Source organism: Lepisma saccharinum, chromosome 19 (assembly GCF_977018435.1).
Source record: "Lepisma saccharinum chromosome 19, izLepSacc3.1, whole genome shotgun sequence".
Lineage (NCBI taxonomy): Eukaryota > Metazoa > Arthropoda > Insecta > Zygentoma > Lepismatidae > Lepisma > Lepisma saccharinum.
This window is the reverse complement of record NC_139247.1, coordinates 69,425,830-69,451,143: the sequence shown is the minus strand read 5'-3', so window position 1 is coordinate 69,451,143 and position 25,314 is coordinate 69,425,830. Positions and strand designations below refer to the sequence as shown.

General features: G+C 39.4%; 1 protein-coding gene across 1 annotated transcript in view; it reads right to left on the bottom strand.

Annotated features, from left to right (window-relative positions):
- Positions 1–20,391, bottom strand: part of LOC146003192 (protein amalgam-like) — a 586,579-nt gene extending 566,188 nt beyond the window's left edge. Inside the window, exon 1 of the mRNA XM_083141378.1 lies at positions 19,856–20,391. Within this exon, the coding sequence (XP_082997504.1) occupies positions 19,856–19,925 (70 nt within the window). The 5' untranslated portion in view covers positions 19,926–20,391. The remainder of the gene's footprint in view (positions 1–19,855) is intronic.
- Positions 20,392–25,314: the final 4,923 nt, after the last annotated feature.

The following is a 25,314-nucleotide window of genomic DNA, read 5'->3' as shown; positions in this document are numbered from 1 at the left end:
TTTTGTACCTTGTTACATTTGTACTTGGTGCAGAGTCTGAAGAAGACCTTGCTAGAAGGTTGAAACGTTACGTTTAGTTTATGTTTTATAATAAAATAAATTTCTGCCTGGGTCAGCATATTTTTTCATATCATGGAAATAAGGCTTAATGGTGTTATAACTATTATTACAAATATAGTTAGTAGCGTAGCCTACTCGCTATAACTTAATTATCTTTATGCAGGGGCATGGCTGGAAAAATTCAGACAATTAGACCAACAGCGGGAATCGAACCCGGATCTTTTAAGTCAGAAGCCCTACGGTCTAGATCACCGCAGCCCCTTTTCTGATTCAATACGAGATGCAAAATTAGTTTCTTCAAACTGACTTCTTAATCACGACACTAGGTGGCAACATGTTTTGGCTCCTTTCAAGTTAAAGGATTCAAATGTTCTCTCTCTACGGACTTTGTTAACTAGAAATATGGTAAACAGAAAGTGTGAGCTGACTAAAGATGTGGGTCCTTCTACATGCTCCACTTGCTAAGAAATTCCGAGATGCTGTGACCCAGTTGTATAACTTTTCTCGAAGCGCGTTCTTTACCGAGTTCCTGATTTATGTCCTCTTGGTGCACAGAAGGCTAGTCGGGACTGCACCTAATAGAGTACTTTCGCTTGGTCTTACTCGATCGAGGTTCCCACCCTCGAGTGTTACAACGAATATAATTTTAATGCGACAATAAAAGTAGATACGTGTGTAGCATATCCATCTTGGTAGTTTCAGCCCAAAATCATCTTTTATTTTCATATATGACTGTACTGGTAAAATAGACGAAACAACATTTAACATGGAGATGATGACTATGTTCACTTATGTTTCAATTTCACTGGGTCTTTCACCTCACGATTCATACTTGAGAGCCCACTACTACATACAAATTACGGTTATACGTTTACTACTGGGCTTCGAGCGTATACCGCTCGTTTTGCCTGTTCGAGCGTTATTCGCTCGAGCGAAGAAGCTCTCGGTTCCGTACGCTATCTAGAGTGCGCGTCAAATCTCCTGCATATGACCTTGAACGGCTGAACAGCACGAGCGAATCACAGACGTGCGGCGTTGCCTAGTTCCCGTGACAAGGCGTTTCACTCAAGCACGTGAGATTTCGACATGGCGCCGCTGCAGTGCGCTGCTATTGGCTATCGCCATATGCAGGAGATTTGACGCGCACTCTAGCGTCGTCCGTGCGAACTATTTGGCGCTCGACCGAAATGCTCTTCCTGCAGCACCTACAGTTTAATGTCAGATCTGAACCCTCCTGCCTTCACAGGAATCGAACCCAGGGTCACAACTACTCAGTTGGCGAGGGACAACCATTCACTTAGGTGTTTCTTGTAATCAGCATGATTTGAAGCCACAGCAGCACGTGGCTATCATTTCGTTTGAGAAAGTTTGAATTGTTTATGATCATGTGGTTCGTAAGCGGTCGAAAGTCACTGCGCAGTAGTAACCTGATACTACTGAAGAGGCACGTGAAAGAAGATCATTGCTGGTTTGTGGATACCAAAGACAAAAAAGAAGAGTTTCAGGGTAGCTTTGAAAGATGATTTGTCGTTGGAGTAAATGTATCTCATCACAAGCAGACTATTTTGAAAGTTTGTAACTGAAATTAAAGTAAAATAGCAATTTTTCAAGAAATAACACTATTAGTCCCGTTATTTTTTGATACGACCTCGTACGTATGCAGACATCCAAACTTTACTAACCAGCAACTTTTAATATAATGAGTCAGACGAGGCTAGATTATTTTTTAAAGAAACGTATAAATCCGTAATCCCATGCTGCAAAAGCAGCCAAAGCCTTGCATTACTGTGACAGGTGTAAGCTACTTAGAGGAATATTTTTTAGGTTAAGACCCCGCTAATGTTAATACGTGCCATTATGTATACTGAAATGCCTGCTCGGTGCTGAAAATACTTCAAAGCACGCCTTTTAAAAAATCTGTTATTTTACGTTTGCTTCTTTCATCTAGGTTAATCGCAACGATGGAGGATGAAAAAAATAAAAAAATATGCATGGACGACTAACAGAGTCACTTTAAATATATTGCCTAACTACGTATTTACGGAGATACATTCCTGTGGAACATTGAATTTGTTGCTAGTCAGAACTCAGGCCGTCGTCATCTTTATTCAGCGCCAAGTGTGTACAAAGACTGTTCAATTTCCACCCAGACGAGAGTTTTTTTTCCTTTCCGCCTCTATCCCTACTTTCCACATTGCCATCTCTAACTTTCCATACTGGTCGACCTACTTTCCAACCCCAATAAAATCCTTGATCATATTACAAGCGATTTTAAATATCAAATATAATAACCAGTGTTTGGGAGCCCCTTTCTCACTATAATCACAGACAAGGGTGCTATAATTCTCCATGGGACTTATGGTTTGTGCTGTCCATATATGTGTTTGTGATTGTCCGTTCTCAACATTCATCCTCATTTTCGCAATTAGCCAAACTAGAAGAAACTCGAAGTAAAATAAAACGAAATCAACCAATCAAACTTTAAGCGTTACTATTAAAGAATACTGTAGGTACGCATTTATTTAATACCTGCATAATGATATCAAAATAACAGGAATCTTTTAGCTTAAATTGCTACATGATTTTGCAATATACGTATTATGTAATAAGGCAGTAACTTCAATTATCTCCTTATACACAAATGGAACTCTTCTTAAAACAAATAGGCACGCCTATATAATCAAAAATAAGGTTTTGGCGCCACTCTAGGAAGACACCACTGTCTGGCTTCAATCTTCCGACCCTTACTTGATTCGTCAGCCCCCAAATTTTGAGGCCGTAAACAACGCATCCCTCGGTTAGAATGTTTGAATTCTCACCGCCACTGTAGCAAAAGGATTTTCTGTTAAGGTAGTTGAAACCAGTGATGTGCCGTAGACTATACGTTTACGTCTACATGCGTTGCCTACACGTAATCTACGCGTAGATTACATTGGATTGTAGTTTATAGACTATGTAGACAATCTAAAGTGCATTAAAATTAATTTGAAGGGTTTCATGAAAGGAAAGTGACATTTTCAGCTATATTGGTTCCTAACGAAATGAAAAGAATCCTATTTACACCAAAATTTATCTTTTCTTCTATTATCAACTATGGAAGAAAATAAATAGTATGCAAAAATCAACAACAGATGGCAGTCGTGAGGCAAAAGTGGTCTTTTCCCCATAAAACACTAGAATATTTCCTTTGTTAGGTTTCTTCCTAGGTGAGAAATTGATCGAATTTGGAAGGAAGAGCATGTAAAGTTCTCCTCACACATCAGCAACTGATACGCGGTATAATTTTCTTTTAATTCCCCGGCGCCCTGTGATAAGTTATCACCTTTTGCCATGTTGTTTACATAGATTACGTAATCTAAGTGTATAAAATGGTATACTTGTAGAATTTAGACTATCGTAGTTTACACGTAGACGCACATTACTGGTTGAAACCTGAACGAAAGGCCTGTCTTTCCAGGCAGTTGCAGATTCGCGAGGAAACAAAACATTTCCATGTAAAAAACACTGAGGCCAAATGTGTAGCATATCTTCTAGAATACAACTCCCGCAAATCACTAGCGAAAGTACGTTTGCAGCAGTGTCGTAAGGAACAACGGTATCGGTACACTGTACACTGAAGAATTAGAATAAAAAGTAGCAGTAGCGATGGCTAAAAACTGCAAAGGATAGGCGGTGAGAGCCAATAACAAGCAGCAACGTTCTACATACGACTGTAGTAACTGATAACGACCTCTGTAGTAGTTCAAATTAATGAATTAGTTTGAAAAGCACAACCCTTATTTTAGTTTCAGAAGATAATGCATTCGCTTTGCAAGGACTTAGTATCGTCGGTCAGGTGCTAATAAGTACCATGTCAATGGATTCACAATTTTAATATCGATCAATTAACAAAGAAAGATACATCAGGATGTCTACCAAAATAACAAATCCAAAATCCTTGACTTTTACATGACTTGTTCTTGAACATTTTTCGTTTTTGTTAATCTTTATTTATGCAACCCCTCCTTGGGTGAAGTTGGAAATTAGCAATTAAGAAAATATTTATATAATGAGAAACCCCTACAAAATGGCCAGTTAAGATGACACCTGAAGCTGTATTTAAGAGAATTAGACTTGCTTTAACTATTAATGAATCCTGGACTGGCAGACTAACGAGGCTCTGGCGTCTACACTCATAGCCGTTATAATCTTACGTCGGACTCGCGTTGTCGTCCATATATATTTGTGATTGTCCCCTCATTCATCTTATCTTACCGATTAGCCAAAGGGGCAGAAAAGTGAAGAAAAATAAACTAAATCAATCAGTCATTGAATAATTTATGGACTTTTTATTGACTTCTTGACCTACTTTTTTTCTTTACTTTGATGACTTTCTTGACTGTGACATGTCCTTACTGTGACCCCGTTGTGGTTGCGCCGAGATCGAGAGCAAGTTTATTTTCCCACTACGGACTTACGAACGTGTTCTTTTTAGGTGGGAGAAGTTTGCCCTTGCACATTGGAATTGTGCTGAACTGTTGTGTTGGTGCCGTATTTGTGTGTGATTAATACGAACACTTAACTCAATGTCAGAAGTTCTTATGACGTGTTCATGGTTCACCGTGGAATCGTGTGTATGTGTTTTGGTAGAAATGAAAGGACATATTCCATACGCAGTTTTAAGCACGCGATAATTTATGTTATTGTTTGTGTGTAATTTACAATCTATTTGTGCTGCATATTTCGAGTTATTTCTATATTTTATTTACTTTCGAAATCTTTGAGTGACGTCAGACTGTTGAAGTATACGGTCCCACCTTGTATATGTTAATCTTGTAGCTGACGTCACATTAATAGTTTTTATAGTTTTCTAGTAAAGTTTTGAGTTATTTAAATAACGTTTTAATTGTAAAATGCATTCTATAATTTTGTGCTGTTAATGTGCCTTTTGTTATAATGTATTAATGTTTTTTCACTCTTTTCCATATATGATTTCCACTCCTATACTAGTCGTCTGTGGCAAAGCAAAAAGTATAAATTCGAGCCAGTCGGCCCAGATTCGGAACCATTTTTCATTTGTAATTTGAAATGCATAAATGTCTAATGTGCTATGCTTAGTTTCTCCTTGGGGTTAGCTGCTGTGAGGCTCGTGTGGAGGACCGGTGTAGGGTGCAATACACCTGACGGCCCTCTTGCCATACACAACTCGTTGTACCATGGCACTCGCTGAGGAGTTTGTAGTTGCTTATTTGCCATTTTGTGTGATTATTTAAATGTTGAATTTTGACATACGTATGGTCTCGAGATGCCTTGGTGCTCCTAGGGGTGAGGTTCGTGTAGAGGACTAGTGTGGGGTGCAATACACCCTACGGGCCTCTAGTTTGTACACAACTCGTTTTCGCCCAGGCGCTTGCAGAGTGTCTCTGCGCGGACGACTTTGTTTGATCTCTTGTCGTCGGGTCACGAACCCTAAACCCTTGTCCAGACCGCTGTCTCGGGGCGTGATATTGTCTATGTCTTTACATTATTTTGTCATTGTGTGTCTATTCTGACTGAGTTGATATATTTTGTGGACATTATTTTGCCTTTGTACCCTTATGTACATTTTTATTATGAACTACATAGTCGTAATAAATAGATTCTGAAGTTATATGTTAAACGAAAGTTCTGAGTTTTGTTTTGGCTTCAAATCTTAATATTTTCCCGTGCCCTGAGAGGTGTCAATTTTATACCATTGTAGAATCTCATGCTGTTCAAGTATTAATATATTGACATTATTATTCCATTGTTGAACCTTGGCGAGTGTGTGTCAATAATTTGGCGTCCAAAGCGTGGGGCCCGAATACATTAGCTAAGTTAATCTTGTGTTACGCGTTAGATTTGCAGTTGACTCAGAACTTTTGACGCGCAACAATGGAAAAGAAAACTTGGAAGCAAAGCTTCACATGTTGATGAAAGCACAGTTCATGTGTTTTGCTGTGAGATTACATCAAAGTTTGACGATATATTTGTTTCCACTGATTGTCACAATATTTTCCATTTGAATTGTGCCAAGTTAAAAACACCAAAGGAAAGTAATTCTCCTGGTGAATTAAAATGTCTCACATGCAAGGAAAAACCTGCAGTTAGTAGTGTTCCTGTTACTACCGATTTGCTACCGTCTTTACAGCGAATGCTGGAGGCAGGTTCCAGTAACCTGGAAGCTAATATGGCAGAAAATGCTAGCCACATGGAAGCTAGAATGGCTGAGAGGTGTCAATTGTATACCATCGTAGAATCTCATGCTGTTCACATTATTATTCCATTGTTGAACCTTATATATTGGCGAGTGTGTGTCAAGTGGTTGACACCTTGCACATGCATTATCCGGGAATCTACACCTCCAAAACCAAACGGGCTTGTTCAACATTTAACACCAGCTGCAAGCAAAGAGATATTCTAATACCTGTTAATATAAGATTTAGAGAAGAGAACGTCCTGTAGAAACTCCACCAGTAAATTAAGAATTCACGCAAACAGCCGCACAATGCAAATAAATACTGCTTAATACAATACCATAAAGCTAAAATTCCACGTATTTGCCTTCATAGAATGACACGCCCTCAATGTAGGGAGACAAGGATCTGCAATATTAACCACTATTACGTAACGAGAAATCAATGGGAAAGCATCCATTGACCGCTTGTTGCAAAATCGTCCAACCCACTTCCGTCGAAGAATGGGAATAATTCAGAGAAAGGTTAAACTTTCCAAAAAAAAACGGTTGACACATTTGGAAGATCACACCGCTTATTCGCTTAAAGTTTCTGGTACAGTCACCCGCAATAAAAATTGGACACCAAGATCCTGAAATAATGGCTTCAGCGCAATGCGTTGTGTGTGTTGCTCAACACTACGGCGATGGCAACATTCAATAGAAATTTTTCAATGGCCAGTTCTGCTATATCCGTCGAGTTAGGCAGCGCGCACAACACACTTCAGGGTGTCCCATTTCTTTATTGCCGGTGAGAGTACCGTACTGAATGACTAATTTATACTGAAACTGTAACAGCAGGAAAAAAAACAGCGAAACTAAAACAATACGGCTTAAAACAAAATGTTAGAAATTGCACATTGTCTGTGTTCTGGCAAGAAAAGATCAACATTTGATTGGTTGGTTGAATTGCTTATTTAATTCACAGATAGGCTAATCGCTACTCGACCTACATTTCAAGCAGGATCCGAACCACAATGTGCCTCAACCGGGTATCGAACCCAGGTCCGTTTCATTAGATTGATTAATGATTGATTAATTTGCTTTATTTTACTTCGCTTCTTATGCCACGTTTGGCAAATTTGCTAAGATAGGGATTAGTGATGACAATTATGAAATTTATGAATGTCACCTTCAAACATCCATGCCCAGGCCGGGATTCGAACTCGGAACCCCTGGCGTTGTAGCGCGATGTGCTAACCACGCCTCCACGGGGGCCGACCCGTTTCATTAGAAGATGATGACGTTGTCACTACGCCATCAGGGAGGCCCCAAGTAAATTGGAATCCGTCCAATTGAACCCTGCAAACGAACAAAATGCTAGAAAGCATATGTAGATAAAACCCTACCTATACCAGTGGTATCTGCCGATACTGATGCATTACTATTATTACTACCACTGTGCGAATTCAGCTTTTTGCATTGTGGGAATACCCACTCAGTGGTGTATTTGCGATTTCATTTCGGGAGGTGCGTTCTCTTTTGTATGCAAATTTGTATATGTTACCAGTCAGTAACTAAACTATTGCCTTGTGGTTCTTAGTACCTTAGAACATTGGTTTTAACCTAGGTCATTAAATCTTACGTTAACAATTACACGTAATTTACAAAACACTATACAGGGTGACTCAAAAGTCTCTTGAAATTTTTCCTTAAATCCTTAATGAAAATATTTCAGGATGGGATAAATTACACTGTTGTTTTAGAGCAAGATGGTGCACCACCCCATTTAGCCAGAACCGTTCGGGACCTCCTCGCCGACACTTTCCCCGATCGTCCGTGGCTCACCAAGACCTTGGGCGGCTCGTTCTCCAAATCTGACTCCCCTATACTTTCTTTTTGTCTGGGGCTTTATTAAGTCTAGTGTGTGTACCAAGTAAAGATCAACACCATAGAGCAACTGACCTCGAATAGCTTCAGCAACAGGGGACATCACGCCAGCTATATTGGAGCATGTGTTCCGGTCTACGCAAGAGAGGTGGGTGCTATGCCTAGACTTACAGGGCCACCACATTCAAATGTACTGAGTTTGTCTTCTATTATAGAGTACTTTTCAGCAGTACTGTTAACAAAATGAATTTTGATTAAAATGTCGAGACTTTTGAATCACCCTGTATTTACATTTTAAGGATACCTAACCTCATGCACGAAATGAGCTAGGAAGACCTGACCAAATTTATGCCAAGTTAAAATTTAATGTTGTTCTTTTTACGTACAAGTTTCTTGTGAACACTAATACACGTAAAATATCATCCAGGGCTAGGATTTTGATGCAATGCATCTTTTTTTTGGTAATGCAGAAACGTTGCATAAGTAGATGGGAACGTGCTTAAGTGAATAAATTGGGATGCCTTTGTTAGGGCATTTTTTGCACTGTTTGACCCTTTTTGGAGTAAAGGTCATTTATTAAACTTCTTGAACCGTTTGTCATTTGTTGCTTTTTAAAAGTCACCTTATGCATTTTTCCACAGTTTGGTGAAAGAAGGGTTACATGCAAATGTAACCCTTTGAAGGAGAGAGGTTCCCGACTCAGCGGAGTTCTGAACAACTCTGTTTGAAGAAACAAAGAAATTCTGTGCAGTATTGTTGATACAAGCTGTTGTGTAACAATTCAGCTCAAACAATGTGATTTCCCCCTCTATCAGTAAATACATTGTCGCCGAACAGATTATTGTTCAAAAACAAGGGGTACAAAGTTTTGTGCTCTCTATCAGACATTTTGTCAGGGAAACAATTTGCACTCCATGAAATTGAAAGTGACTTAACAGCAAGTGATATTGTTTATTTCAAGTCAAGTTCATTCAGGGACGGTGACAGGGGTGGGCACAGGTGGGCAAGCGCCCACCCAAAAATTCCTGTGCCCAGCCGATTGTCCACCCAATCAAATTCAATAAGTACATATACTTGGATATATATGAATGATTCAATAAACAAGTGTATTCTGGTGTTCATAACATGTACATTTTACTTGTGAATATTATCTATGCTAGAAATGTTCAGATATCATCTTATATAAAGCCAATTTTCTCATTAGAAAGTGAAAGTAATTACTAGAGCTATTGAAACAAAAACTGTGATAAATGAATACTTCCATGATTAAAAGAATCTAGTAGGCTTTGGAGGTTCAAAATTTTGCAGGGTATGATCAAGATTAGATCAGAATTTAGGGTAAACTTGAGGACTGCAGCTCCGGGCCTTCACTGGGTAAGACTGCTTTGAAAAGTACCACATAATGAAAAAAAATAGGTACTTCGGATGTGGTAAAAAATATAATAACAAACAACACCATGTAACTTGGCAAGAAGTTATAACTGAAACTGTGTAGAGGGGATTGGAGTGAGGCCTTGGTGCTGTAAGTTCCGGGCCTCCATATACGTATATAAATCCCAGCCTGGGTATAGTTAATATAATCTCCAAATAAACAAATAAAAACATCATCTTAGCGTTTCTTCTCCAACAACACAATAAATTATTTCGACTTTTTAAAATATTATTATTATTATTAGAATAATTTAATCAAGAAGACTTAGATGGATAGGCCACGTGACACGAATGGCAGAGGAAAGAAAAGTTTACAGGATTCTTGTTGGGAAACCTAATGGTAAGAGACCAGTAGGAAGGCCAAGACGAAGATGGAGGGATAACGTTGAGATGGACATAAAATAAATTGGTAAGATAGGAAAGATTGGAGTGATCTTGCCCCGGATAGAAACAGATGGAAGGCTTGCGTTTCTGCAGCCATAAACCTTTGGGTTGCTAGAGAGTATAGTATAGTTTTAATTAGCTCTGCTTTGAAATTCCAGAAGTGTACTTCTTTTTTATTTCATTACAATTTTTATATACCTGTCATCTTCAAATATCAATATGGTATGCGAAATATCAACTTTATATTCGTTCTACTAATAAGAACGAATCACAATAATCACTACAATACCGAAGTGAATAGCTACATTTTAATAAACCACTTATGTATGGGAAAAGCTACAGAAATATTCAATTGCTAATGACTGGCTTATCATATTTATCCTCTTTCGACACACAAATTTTGCCACACGAATCAGCCGAAAATGTCGACAGAATCTGCAGATGCAGCTGAAGTAAAGAAAAAAAGTAATGTCACGAAATATCCAGAAGACGATTTTGTTAGTTTGTTTTTAAGCCCACTTCTATGCTCAGATGGGATAATCGGGACTAAACCTACAGTTTAACGTGTAGTCCGAACCAGTGTGCATTGTGCTTCCACCAGAAGAGGGGGAGTTCAACACATGACGTCTTCATTATAATGCGACAGCGTTATGCCATTGGGAAAAAATATACAGAAAGAACTCGCACCGAACGTGTCATTTTATCACCACAGAAGATGCGTCCATTTTAAGAGGGTGATTGCCTGAGACAAATTGAGACTTTCGGAAAATAACGTCATTGTTCACGGAATTAGCTGCCTTGATCCACTAATGAAACGCTGTGCAATTGAAACTACCACCTCAACTTTCTAAGAGGTACGAGCTAATGAAACTCCATTTTTGGAAGAGTAAGTCGTGGTTGATTTGTTTTATTTTAAGTCATTTCAATTGTGATTAGATGAAAGTAACGAAGGGGCGAAAACAAATACATTCTGACACTCAAAATACAAACCCTCATAAATTATTACTTTGACAGTGGTTCCAGACTCCAGAGACTAGTTGCCCTGAAAGAATTAAGTTTCCAGGGTATGCTGCACAGGTTGACATTCTATTGTATTCGAAATGGTCATACAACCCAAGTCATCTACAAAAATAGATGAATTATTGCTGTTACGGTGATCAACTTCGATGGATTCCTTGTGTCCTAAATCATTTTGTTACCTCAAAATAGTTCATGTAACCATACGTGTGTTGTGTTGCTTCTCCCGCATACTTGAGAGTTCAGAAAACGAATAGCAACTTAGCTAATAACCTCTTCAATTCTGAACAGATTTTTCAATCTCACTTGTTTATTACATATGAGTGATATTTTGTCAAAATAGCCTTTCATTAGCCTAGGAATATTTCATGGACAATGAGCAAAGAATTGGATTTCCGTGTGTGTTTTAAATCATTCCTAATAAGACGTTCATTTTAATCCAAACATGCAGTGGCGGCGATTAGGAGGAGCGGGAAGTGGGGGATGCAGTACCCCGCCACATTTTGCCACTTTTTGCACCCGCACTATGGCCTCTTTATGCTAAGCCTTTTCTATCAAGAAAAAGTATATCGTCCTTGCCCCTCAAATATTGGCACCCGATCGCCGCTACTACAAACATTCAGATAGATTTGTCAGTTGTGCAAACCTTGTAAGCTAAGAAATGTGATCCCCAAAGGAGTAACAAAACTCTTTCAGTCAAAAACTCATACAATGAAAGTACTATGCTCAGGAACATGTCTTCAATTACGATAAACTTCACGATTGTCTACCATCGCACTTTCTATCACTGTCGCTCCGGCTCCCGTGGCGGAGTGGTTAGCACATCGCGCTACGACGACAGGGGTCCTGTGTTCGAATCCCGGCCTGGGCATGGATGTTTGTGAGTGTGTTCATTCATCAATTTCATCATGTCATCACTCATCCCCATCTTCGCAAATTAGCCAAAAGTGCCACAAAAAGCGAAATAAAATAAAGCAAATAAATCAACCAATCAAATCAATCTATCACTGTCGCCGAATACATAAAATCAAGTATGTGCCTTGAATTTGCAACACAAGCTTAAACCTAATTCACATTATTTCACTGTATTCACATGCATGAAAGAATGTGATTAGAATGTATGGCTGTGATATGGCTGCGCATGTAAAAACTTCCTTGAAATAATTGTGTCCATCAGAGACAAAGCGAAAGGAAATGGAATAAGATCCGACAATAGATTAGAAAAGATAAAGAGAAAAACAAGAAAAGGAAATGGAAAATAAGTAAGAGGAAAATCGGGAGTGTTATCGAGAGGGGGATACATACGTCTTTCATACACATATACTATATATGGTCTTACATTTATACTGCCCACCCTAATCTATCAATATGGCGCTTCTGTCCACCCAGTCGAAAATTTCTGGCGCCGTCCCTGAGTTCATTGGAAATCGAGAGAAGTTTTTCAATGTACAAGGCTCTTTTGTCCAACAACCGACAATCATTCATTTTTGAAAATTTGCGTGAATTTCATTGTGTACTGCAATTCAGTACTTAAAGTGTAAAAGATGATAAAAAGTGAACTTTCTTACTTGTATTACCATACGCAATGAACATGTGATAGATACTGTAACGTTAATTTGTAATTTGAATTTCTCTTGGTAGTTTATAAATTTGTTCTACAAACCTTTCAGAATGTTTAGGTAATTTTTCTAAGTTTATAAGACATTTTCTTGCATGTATTCGGTCATAAATGAATTTTTTAAATGTCAATTTTAAGGTCATCAAAATCATAGCCCTAATCATCACTATGGTATGGAACCGTAAGTGGGGAAACAGCCAGCAGTTGTCTCGGCTCAGACATGGAGCCCTTATTTAATCCACAATACTGCATACGCTTCGGCGGGGAAATCTTTAATGACTGAACCATTAATGGACACGAATTGTTTTACAGTTGTGTTTGTTACGTAGTTAGGAAATTTTATACTGTATGGTCTTAATGTTTAGACTTCTTCCATGATAAATAAAAGTCATCAGGCACATCGCTGAACATAACAACTTCGGTTTAATAGTGTAAACCTACACGTAACTGATCACAATAATCATAATTCATGTATCCTTTTAGACTGTTCGTACATTCATGTAACAAAATCGTGTCGTCATGGTAACCAACATAGAATATAAATTCGGTTAACTTTACTTTATAAACTGAACCTATCACTATTATCCTTGAGGGGGATAAAATATCCCTGGCTAGGATAGAAGTCATTTTATTTTGCAGGGGGTAACTTTTTGTCAGAGGGGATTTTCGGCATCCGCCCCCGTTAATTCGTACACTGACTACATCATTACAAGGGATATGTCTTAAGGAAACAGCGGCGGTCTAGTTGCTAGGGCGTCTGACTGCAACGCGGGAGACCCGGGTTCGATTCCCTGGCTCTAATAACTATATTCTGTCCTGGGTATCTCCGGAACGTGAAGTTTTCCGGCCATATCGCTGTAGCTCTGGGGCTCACCCATTCTCAAATAAATGAGTACCTGGGCCAACCCTGGGGGTAAAGGCGGCCGGTGCGTGGTGCTCATCACATCATCTCCGAAATGATGTAGAATATGTGAGGCCAGGGTTGTTTAAGGTCCAGGAATTTCAAATAAATTCAATTCCGGTCCACGAGAGAAAATCATGAAACTTAAATCGGTTCTGAACCGTAAAGAACCTTTTTATGTATAGCCTAAAGTGTTTCAATTCGATCCAGGAACCTTTTTTCATGCTCAATTTACGGTCCAGGAATATATTCTTTCTGGATCAATTTATATACGGTCCAGGAACATTTTTCCGGGTCAATTTAAATTCGGTCCAGGGACATTTTTTCAATAAAACAATACTCAACTTGGACCGAATTGAAATTGTGCGAGGAAAAAGTTTCCGGTCCTCCGGTCCTTCAGCGGAACACATTAGAATTTATGTGTTCCTTGACCATTAACAACCCATAAATGTGACTTCATAGCAAGGGAAGCTTTACCTTTTCTATGTATATGACTTTTGAATTCAAATTTTTTAACAGGATTATTCATAGCAATACAGTATCACTACAATAGGAGTGTGCATGCTATACACAGAATGACAGCCACAGATTACAAACCACAACAACACCGGGGGAAACTTTACGTATCCGTAGCAGAGAAGCGCGAACTAATTCTATTCCGAGTAACTATTCCGAGAACAGTTTCCGGCGATTCCTAAGCGCTGAATTTCCGGACACGCAAAGACAACCCTCACCGAACCTAGTTCCCTGAATAAGAACGAAGGCGGAGCCGGTGATAACACAATACGATCAATAAATTTCTTTCGCGGGTTCGGCGGAAAGCAACGTTCTTTGTGCACTGTCGTGACAGCGTGGACCGCGACACTTGGCTCCGGGCGGGTTGCACGCGTCGCGACGCGAATTTGCATAACACCTTCCGCGTTACAAGCGCCGGCTTCCGACCGACCTTGACGTACGAGCGAGATCCACGTCATCGTCAAGTGTCACGGGAAGCGAACGTCTTTGCCGGCTGACTAGTGTTTGGAAGTAACCAGTAGTCCGAAGTGAACGGTGCACCTGCCAAGAGTTGTCTCTCATGACTAAGACAAGTGCTTTTTGAAAGTGTTATATATTATATTTAGAGGGTATCTCCTCGACCCAAGATATAGATAGAGAATTGGATTGGATTTGTTGCTTTAAGTCCACTTTATGCACAGAAAGGCTGATCTACAGTCTTAGTTGGGATCCGATATACTGTGTCATGTGCCGCCACCGCGTATCAAACCCGAGACCTCTTCATTACAAGGCGACGACGATACCACTACCCCATCGGGACGCCCGAAATAATGATGAAAAATGGAGAAACAGGTGAATGCAGGGAGAGATAGAGAGAGAGTGGAAGAGAGGAAAATCAAGGGGTAGGCAAATAGGATGAGAGGAAATCAAAGATAAAGGAGGAGATGGAAAGAAACAAAAAGATGGAAACAAAAAGAGGCAAACAAAAAAGATGAAAGAGGAGATAGAAAGAGACAAAAAATGGAGCAGAAAGAGGCAAACAAAGATGCAGGAGGAGATAGATAAACAAAAATATGAAGTAGATAGAAAGACAAACAACAGATGAAAGATAAAAAAGAAAACAAATTGAGCAGATAGAAAAAGGCAAACAAAGATGGAGGAAGGGTTAGAAAAAGAAACAAAAGGATAATGGAAGAGAAAGAAAGAGGAAAAGTCAGAAAAAAGGAAACAGGAACAGAAAATGGATAGAAAGAGAAACATAGGAAGGAGGAAAAGCTGAAGCAAAAATGAGAAATATGATTAAGAGAACGTCATAGGGAAGGACGAGAATAAAAAAGAAAGCCACAGGGAAACTCTTAGTAACCAAAACCAGCGAAGCGGATCCCATCTGAAAATGTGTCGCCCACCGCAAGGTTTTTCTGACTACGACCTGCTTCCTGGCCGTGTTCTCAAACCGGAACTCGGTCCCCTAATCACCGAGCCACAGGAGTTTCGTCTCGTGTCGTCGTTTCGTCACGAAATCGTTAAATTTGTATTAAAGCAAGCCAGATGGCAACATCGACCAATATCCTTTTGAACATACCGATTAAGTCAAATATTCCTGTTCGTTTTAATACTCTCGAAATTCACTTGAGCATGCTAATAAATAACTCACTCTTCCATCTCATTTTCTCCTATTCTCAAGCTTCTCTCACACACGCATCGCTCTGTCATTTTCGTCTTTCTCAGCTGAATTTTATTATTCTCTTCTATGTTAATTCCTTTTTATTTTCTTAACGTATCTGTGTTCATTCCTCTTTATTCCCTTTTCCCTAATGTTCCTCTTGCGTGGCACTATATATTGTCTTCTCGTGTAAATATTTTCGGCCTTTTTCCTTCATCACTGTCTACCACCACCTTTGTCTGTCTGTCTCTCTATCTCACACACACACACGCAAATACACCCATGCACGCATGTGATTTGATTTGAATGTTTGTTATTTAGCGTCGCTTTTCTGCTACTTAAGGCTAATCGCAACGATGAGGATGAGTGACACTATGAGATTGAAGGGACACTGACAAAGAACACCCATGTCCATGCCGGGGTTCGAACCCGTGGCGTTCTCACCGCTGTGTTAATCACTCCGACATGGAGGTCTGCACACACACACTTCTCAAAGAGTAAAATGATTAAGGAATTCACGGTCGTTGTGTCAGGCTCTTTAGGCTGTCTCTTTTAGTCAATCGCGACGATGGAGATGAATGATGCAATTGATGAAATGATACTCACAAATAACACCTACATCCAGGTCGGGACTTGAATTCGGAAACTTCGAAAGTCGACCACTTAACGCGCTCAGCCAATGAGCCGGGAGTTCAAGATAACCTCTACACTCGAGACCGTGGCTAGCCAGGATATTTTCAAACTTCATTCGTTCCCAACATGCGAAAAAATTTCGCTCCAGGAAATTCTCTACGCCCACATTTTACACGCATATAAGATTACCTCACCCTCTCTGACGTCATTTTTTTTAGCGTGCAGTAATGTCACAAAAAATTATCTGATTTCGCAACGAAGATATCTCACTTTTCTTCATGACCTCCCTCTTCCAAGAAAAATTCTATGTGGCTTCATTTACATCAAAAACCCATTTCAACTTGCGATCTGTCAACTATGGTACTCCACTTGGACGAGCAGACCTTTTTTTTGGATCAAATATTCCATAAAGAATTAAGTCTGGCTAGCTAGGTCGCAAAACGTGGTTCAAGTATGGATTAGTGGTTATGAACATCGCCAGCTGTGTAAGAGATACTCTGTTCCATTCCCAGGTTATTGTTGTGAATGCATGACCTCAACGGACGCTGGAGAACTTTCAACCAATCACGTTGGTTTAATCTTTCCAAGTGCTGTTATGTTTTATTTATACGCGGAGTTTTGTTTGACTAGATTAAACAAACAGTCGAGAATATACATATTTCGAAATAATGAAAAAGATAATTAATTAAAATACGAGGGACGTTCAAATATTAGCCATCAAGTAATCAAGACATTTTCAGGTTGTCATTGGTTTTAGTTAGACCCTTGTCCGTCGCACGAGTCAGTCATAATCGGAATGACGAGAGAGATATAGAAATAAAGAAGAGTGGGCAATAGGGAGAGAATAGAGTAGCACAGAGAGAGAGGTAGATGGAAAAGGGAATGAAGGGGAAAGGAAAACAGATAAAGGAAAAAGGCGAGAAAGGAAAAAGGAGAAAAATGAAACGGGAGAGACATGAAAAAGGAGAAGATGGGAAAATTCAGAAATAGGAAAAAGCAGAGAAAAGAGAAACAGAGAAAGGAAAAGGGTAGAAAGCAAAAAGAGAAAGGAAAAAGAAAAGATAAAAGGAGAGATATTTTAAAAAGGGCAGAAAGGGATAAAGGAGAGAAAGGAAAAGGGAGAGAAAGGAAAAGGCAGAGAAAGGAAAAGGCAGAGAAAGGAAAAGGCAGAGACAGGAAAAGGGAGAGACAGGAAAATGGAGAGACAGGAAAATGGAGAGACAGGAAAAAAGGAGAAAAAGCAAAAATGAGAACGGTAAATGGAGGGAAAGGGAAAAAAGAAGCGAAAGGGAAAAAAAGAGCGAAAGGGAAAGAAGGAGCGAAAGGGAAAGAATAAGAGAGAGAGAAGTAGAGAACAAGTGTGAGATAAAGAGAAAAGTGGGTACTGTTCTAGTGATAGGCAGCATAAAAGCATCTTAATACAGGCCAAGGGAGATGACCTGGCTGAATTTTTTCCCGACTAGGAGAACAAATCGCGGATGGTTGTTTGTCCCCGGCAAGTCTTTTTGGTTCGGCGACCAGAACGTCTGTGACACTTAATAATGTTGCGAGAATCAATCAACTTATTCATGTTTATAAGGTCACGATTTTCTCGTCGCCCAAGAAAATCTTCAACGTGAAATTTTACTGAACACTTCTCACCGAAAAACTAATTCAGAAATCCGCTCTAAGCGAAGAAGGCAAGATTCTGTGTGTTTCCTCCTAGACAACGCGCGTTCACGCACCGCAGGGTTAACGTTGGCATCACCTAATAATTGAGCTAAACAAAATATTTGAAATTAAAAAAATACCAATTGTGTCATATGAAGCCGAATTTTATCACATGATTTCAGTGGATATTTGCAGATACATTTTGCACATTAGTTGTATAATTTATATTTAAAACTTAATGAAAGTGCATTATTGATAGTGTGTACTGTTGGATAAAATTTGATCAGAAGAACCACAGAGGAGATACTTATTACAGTAAAACTTCTTCTAACGGACACCTCTAAATAACGGACATTTTAAATTCGCCGGCAGAAATACATGGGGTTTAATGGCAATATTACTTCTCAATAACGAACATTCTTAATAACGGACGCGGACACTGAAAACTACCTCCCAACGCAAATAAGACTTCTTAATAACGGACAGCCTGAAAGAAAAAGGTAGCAATTCCTGGAATTCGATACAACAGTGGCCAGTATTTCGAAGTAGCGCGCATTGTTTCACGTATTTCTTTTTAAAAGTGCAGACAGTACACAGTATTCTTTTTGGTTATCTTGAGAAGTGTGTGTCACTTCTGCTACGGATTTTCTTTTTTGAAATTTGTAATGTATGTAGGGATAGTAAATTTAAATTCACCGTATGTAATACAGTATTTTGTTCCTTGAATGTAGGAAATAAAACATTATGTTCGTAAAGTACATACTGTAAAATGCTTATCCTATTGTGTAACATCCTACTTTTTTTCTGAACAGCGGACATTTATTTTTCCTCCAGGCCTGTCCGATACTGAGAAGTTTTACTGTACTTATCTCATGTCTCCTCGATGGCGTAGTACTAACGTTCTCATCGTGTAATATAGGGGCCCTGGTTGGATTCTCGTGGACGCACATAATGATTCGAATCCCACAAAATACTAAGTCCAATCCTGATTAGCATGTACGAATAAAGCGCACTTCATATGTCCAACGTGTATTCGGTCAGCACTATCGGCAATGTACGTCAATACCGAATGGACGCCAAATTATCAGGCAAAGTCTTGTTTTATTAATATTTGGCTTTGCTTTTCTTCTACTTAGGGTTAATCTCAACGATGAGGATGAATGATGAGATTCAACGGGCGCAGAGATACTCGCAAAGGTCTTGACACAGGCGAAGAGACCGTGAGTCGGCCACTGAAGGCGGTAGCTCGGAACGTTGTTAGGTGGGATTTAAAAAAAAATAATAGGGTTAAATGGGCTTCATGTAATTTACGACGCTTATTTTACCTCCCTGCGTTAATCGTAACGTTGGAAATGATTAGAAGCACAAACTCAACAGTAACGGCAATGTTGCCGTCGGAGTCCGAACACAAACCTTGATTTTTGAGACAGATTGTAGCTGTTTATTTTCCTTCGCTTTCTGCCACATTTGGCTAATCGCAAAGATTGAAACCTATGAAGTGACACTAGCGTGACCAGGCTAGAATTGGAACCTGGGACCCTGGAGTCGTAGCGCGCTGTGCAAACCAGTCCTCCACTGAGGTCGTTCCTGAGGTCGGTCCTTGTCAGTTAAGATTGTGAGGATTGAACGAAGTAATTTATTTAGCCTGAAAAGGCAACACATTACTATTCTTCAAAAGCCAATTGTTGTCGAGCTATTTAGAAAGGAATAATTTTTGTCGACAATTTTAAAATTATTTCCGGCAGACTTTAGTTTTGAAAATATTATGTCATTGCAGTGCAGAATCGCTGGGGCTTCATCCCCCCCATTTGTTTGCCCCCAGTTCCAAATACACAAGTGCGAAAGCCGTTGAAAAAATTCTCTAGAACATTCAAAGTCTATACAGAATGTAAGCACAATAATGGAAAAGCCGCGTCTACAATAGACAATAATGAGACCTACCTGATCCGACGCGTATCCATGACATCATCCAACAGACAAATAAAAGCGAGCTAACTCCGACGGGCAGCATACTTCAAAACAACTCTTTTTCACAACATAAGTGCAACACCGCAGTTTTGCGAAAAAACTGCTGAAAAACGTTACTTTTTTGTTGTTTTTTTGAATCTCAAGTTGGAAAAATTGAAGAGGGGGGGAAAGAGGACAGAAACAACACCGCACTTTAAAAAAGCACTAAAAACCACTAATTCTCACTAAACTCTCAATTGATATGTGTGTGCGTAAGAGTTCTTGCGACGTCTCATACTTTCAATGTGTCGCAAACTCACTTTTTTCACATTCTGGGATACCGTTGCACTGCGAAATCCTTTTTTGGTTGTTGCTGAAAGGAACACACGCGTCACTCCAGCCACCTATTTCGTCGTCTTTTTCCTCTCCTTTCACGGTCAACACACGACCTTATCTAAGGTCAGCCTGGATGAATGACCTTTTTTTAAGGAGCGGACCGCGATATTCGACTGTTCGCCTACCCACTTCGAACCCGCTCTCCGCACTGGGCACGGACTGACAAGTGAGCTCGCTCAGAGCGGCGCAGAACGGTTGCGCAGAAGTCGCGTTTCGGCGCATCGCGGGAAGGAAAGCAGGGGGGTGGGAAATAGCTGGCGCCCTCTCTCTCTTTCAAAATCAGCAGAAACAAAAACGAAACGGAATTGATGTCTGCGTGCTGCAAGTATCATGCTTGTGTGCGTTACGTGTTATCAATTGTCCAGCACGTTTCCCAATATCGCTTTTCCCATCCCCCTCCCCTCGCAAGCCCCACAGTGCCGTGAGCTCTATGTTATCTCCACACAATGCGAGCTGTGGGCTTGTTTATAGAATTCTTTCAGCATCTTACAAATCATATCTTGCCTCACAGGTTGCGGGAGATTAAATTCTTTCGGGGCAGGAGATGATTGCTAATTTTTTTTAGTTCTTATCCAAGGTTGTCGAATGGGGAAAAGCAAATAGGTAACACAACAAAACGAGACTTTGCACTGTCTCGGTCTCGAGTTACAAAACCCTCTAGATCTCGTGTCTGGTTGTCAGGACATACAAATGTCAACCTCCCATCCAGAAAGTACACTCGGGACTGCATTGTTGCAGACTAGCGAGGCTCTGGCGACTGGACTCACGGACAGTATTATCCTCTGTGGGGATCTATATCATCATGATCCTCATCTTAGTTTAACCGGGACCTCCCCGATGGCGCAGTGGTAGCGTACTCGCCTTGTAATCAAGGCGCACCGGGTTGGATTCCCATTTTCTCACATCGCTTCTCGATCTGTAAATATCAGCGGCGGTGATTGAGGGGGGGCTCGGTTGACCCACTTTTTGCCACCCCACCCGCACTATGGCATCCTAGTGCTAAGCCTTGTCTGCCAAGACAAAGTAAAATGTAGTTGGCCCCTCATATTTGTGATCTAATATAACCTTCCCCAGGGGCGTATATTCCAGCCTAGCTAGGCTATCTGCGAAGCCTGAAGCCTAGACAGTAAAATACTGAAGAGAAATCTCTTAGAAACTGTGTGAATTAAGCTGATTTGAAAAAGAAGATAATGGCGATTCTGAAGTTGGCAACCTGAATTCTTAGGAGTTGGCAACCTGAATTCTTAGGAGTTGGCAACCTGAATTCTTAGGAGTTTGCAACCTGAATTCTTAGGAGTTTGCAACCTGAATTCTTAGGAGTTTGCAACCTGAATTCTTAGGAGTTTGCAACCTGAATTCTTAGGAGTTTGCAACCTGAATTCTTAGGAGTTTGCAACCTGAATTCTTAGGAGTTTGCAACCTGAATTCTTAGGAGTTTGCAACCTGACTACCGTTGGTATGGCAACTTTGCTTCCTTGAAGATGTCAAGAATGAGTCTAGTATTCTCCCTTCCTCCATAGCATAGGACCAGGTGTCATTTCAGAGAGCCCAGATCTTAGACTCAGCATACGCCACTGAATCTACTGGTCTCAAGTGATATACATTTGTAAAAGTAGTATGTAATTAACTAAACAGAGAACCGATTCTAGTTTACACAATATAGCTACACTGTGTATATAACGGATCAATTAATAGACACCAGCCGTGAAATACAATTTAGGTTTACTGATAATCACATAGGTTACATCACGTTCTCGATTACTGAAATTACCGAGATGAGATTCTCGGAGAGCAAGTCTCGTTCCCGTCTTGATTTGTCCTGTTGTCTCTTCTCGATTTTGGTCCCCTTCTCGTCCCAATTTGTATATTCTGGTATAGAAAACGTATGAAGAATATCTTAATTTCTACATGCCCAATTACGATTCACATTTTCAGTATTCATTTTAGAGTGTGAGTCGAACACATGAGGGCCGCAAATCTAAGGATGTTTAATTTATTACGTTGTGAAAATTGCAATCCATATGATATTTTTTCAACTTTCACCACCACCCAAGGATGTATATGGAGGGTCCAGGGGTCCCCACGAAAGACTTACCAAGTACTAAAATAAATTGATGACAATATATGTTTTAGCATTTATTGTACTATAATCTATGGTTATTTATTTCTTTTGAACTTGGAAGCCAAGGATTATTATTAGAGATAGGATTTTGATGAAAATGCGTCTTCTTTTTGGTAAGGTAGAAACGTTCCATAAGTAGATAGGAACGTGTTTTACACGTAAGTGAATAAATTGGGATGCCTTTGTTAGGGCATTTATTTTGCATGTTGCACTCCATGGAATTGGAAGTGACTTAACAGCAAGTGATATTGTTCATTTCAAGTACGCTCCTCTTGTGTCGGTGGAAGTCGAGAGAAGTTTTTCCATGTACAAGGAATTTCTTGTCCGACAACTATTCACTCTTGAAAATTTGCATATGATTTTCGTTGTGTACTGCAACTCAGTACCTAAAGTGTAAACGATGATAAAAAGTGATCTTTCTTACTTGTACTACCATACGCAATGAACATGTGATAGATACTGTAACGTTAATTTGTAATTTGAATTTATATTGGTAGTTTATAAATTTGTTCTACAAACCTTTCAGAATTTTTAGGTCATTTTTCTAAGTATATAGGGCATTTTCTTGCATGTATTAGGTCATAAATGCATTTTTTAAAGGTCATTTTTTGGCAATTTTAAGGTCATCAAAATCATAGCCCTAATTATTATATTGGAATCACTCTGCTTTGAAGGGCAGCACGAAAGAAGATTTATGCACACTACTACTTGTGATATTATGCATAAAATATATTAATCAGGAACTTTTACTTTCGTTACTGGATCTAACATCCTTTCTTATTACTCAATAAGTATTCAATTCTTTGTGTGTTTCACATTAATTTTCTTGTTTTATACAAATTTATTCGATCTTAAGCAGTGATGTGCGTCTACGCGTAAACAACGATGGTCTACATTCTACACGTAGACTATTTTATACACGTAGATGACGTAATCCATGTAAACAACATGGCGAAAGGTGATAACTCAGCAAAGGGCGCCATGGAATTTAAAAAGAAATTATACTGCGTATCAGTTGCTGATGTGTGAGGAGAACTTTTCATACTATTTCTTCTAAATTCGAACAATTTCTCATCTAGGAATAAAACTTAATATAGGAAATATTCTAGTGTTTTATGGGAAAGAGACCACTATTGCCTCACGACTGCCATCTATTATTGATTTTTGCATACTATTTATCTTCTTCCATAGTTGGTAATAGAAGAGACGAGAAAGTTTGTTGTAAATAGGTTTCTTTACATTTCGTTAGGAACCAATATAGTTGAAAATGTCACTTTCCTTTCACGATAGCCTTGAAAATTAATTTTAGTGCACTTTAGATTGTCTACGTAGTCTATGTAAACTACAACCCTATATAATCTACGCGTAGATTACGTGTAGACAACGCATGTAGACGTAAACTTATAGTCTACGGCACATCACTGATCTTAAGAAAGCGCAAGTTAGAAAATAAATAGCTACGTACTGTTATATCTGTATTCATGTACAGTCAACAGCAAATTGTCCACCGCTATTTTAATTACTTTTTGTATTCTACATCGTGTATTGTTTTAAGGAATGATACTATGTTGGTTCGAAGCAGGAATTGTTTGTTCTCTGCTTATTGACGTCTTTATTGTAATTCATTGTCATCTCATTGTGTAATACAGACCGAATTAAAATGGTGGTGGACAATTCGCCTGCTGTTCCTTTTGACGTTGGGTGTACCATCTTTTTACGTATTCATGTAATAATAACATGCAATATTAATAAGTTTCTATATTTTATAATTTAATTATTATTGCCGAGACATTTGATTCGTCTCCCACAATAGTTTTCAAGATATGGGCCTGATATCCCCCCCCCCCATTCCCAAGTGGAAGATTCGAATTGTTATATAAGGGTGTGCAATGTGCAGCTTAGTTCCATAAATTGTACTTTTGAAATCCAACACGTAAACATATGATGTGCTCGAGGTAAGAAAGCAAACATAGTACAGTTTGGACAAATCAACTCATCCAAGAATCTTCGAAATCCAAGGAGAACTGAATCCATTTCACTCCCTATCCAATAGAGCGAAACCAGCATTGTACACTTAGTTCTATTCCAGCTTGGAATTTACCAGGATAAAAGAAGAAATGATGCTACGATGCTTCTACAGCAGCAAGAACCATTCTTTAAAATGCGACTTATTGACGACGCCAGGAAGGAAGTCACATTACATTATGCTGGAATGGGCAGTTGGGTGTCTGCGAGCACTGGAATGGAAGGACAATTTTGGGTCGTGGTTGGTTTGAGCCATACGCAAGCGTGGACCGTAAGTGGCGGGAGGGTAGGATGGTTGCAACAACAGTCGCAAAAGATTAAAATTCACATAGCCATCAACAATATCTCTGCATATGTGAAACAGAGAGGACGCATAATGGAGAGCTGTGGGCCAGATATTCTTTAAAATTCGGAGTGGAATATTTTCTTCTTTGGTTCCCTTGCAAATCATAGCCGTACACTGAAAGTTTAATTCCTTCTTTTCCTGTTATTTAGCGTCGCTTTTATTGCCACTTTTGGCTAATCGCGACGATAAGGATGAGTGATGTAAACCTGATGGACACTCAACAAGATCACCCATACCAAAGCCAAGATTCAAGCCCTGGACCTCGGGCGTTGTAGGTACACTACATGCACAGAGTGATAAGTAGACCTCGGATTTTGGGTTTTTAACCTATTTTTTCCTTTACAGGTATGTAAGAAATAATAAGTTATGTCAGCGTTTCGTTAAAAAATGCAACAACTGATGAAGGTTTATAGTGCCTAAAAAACCTATTTTGCCTGTTAGAATCAAGCCTTTTTTTTAATGTTCTTATATATTTTTAAAGGTTTTGACAGGATTTTTATGTCACACAGAGGCATTTGCTTTGTTTTGTCACGAAAAAATTCAATGACGAACGTGTTTGAAATG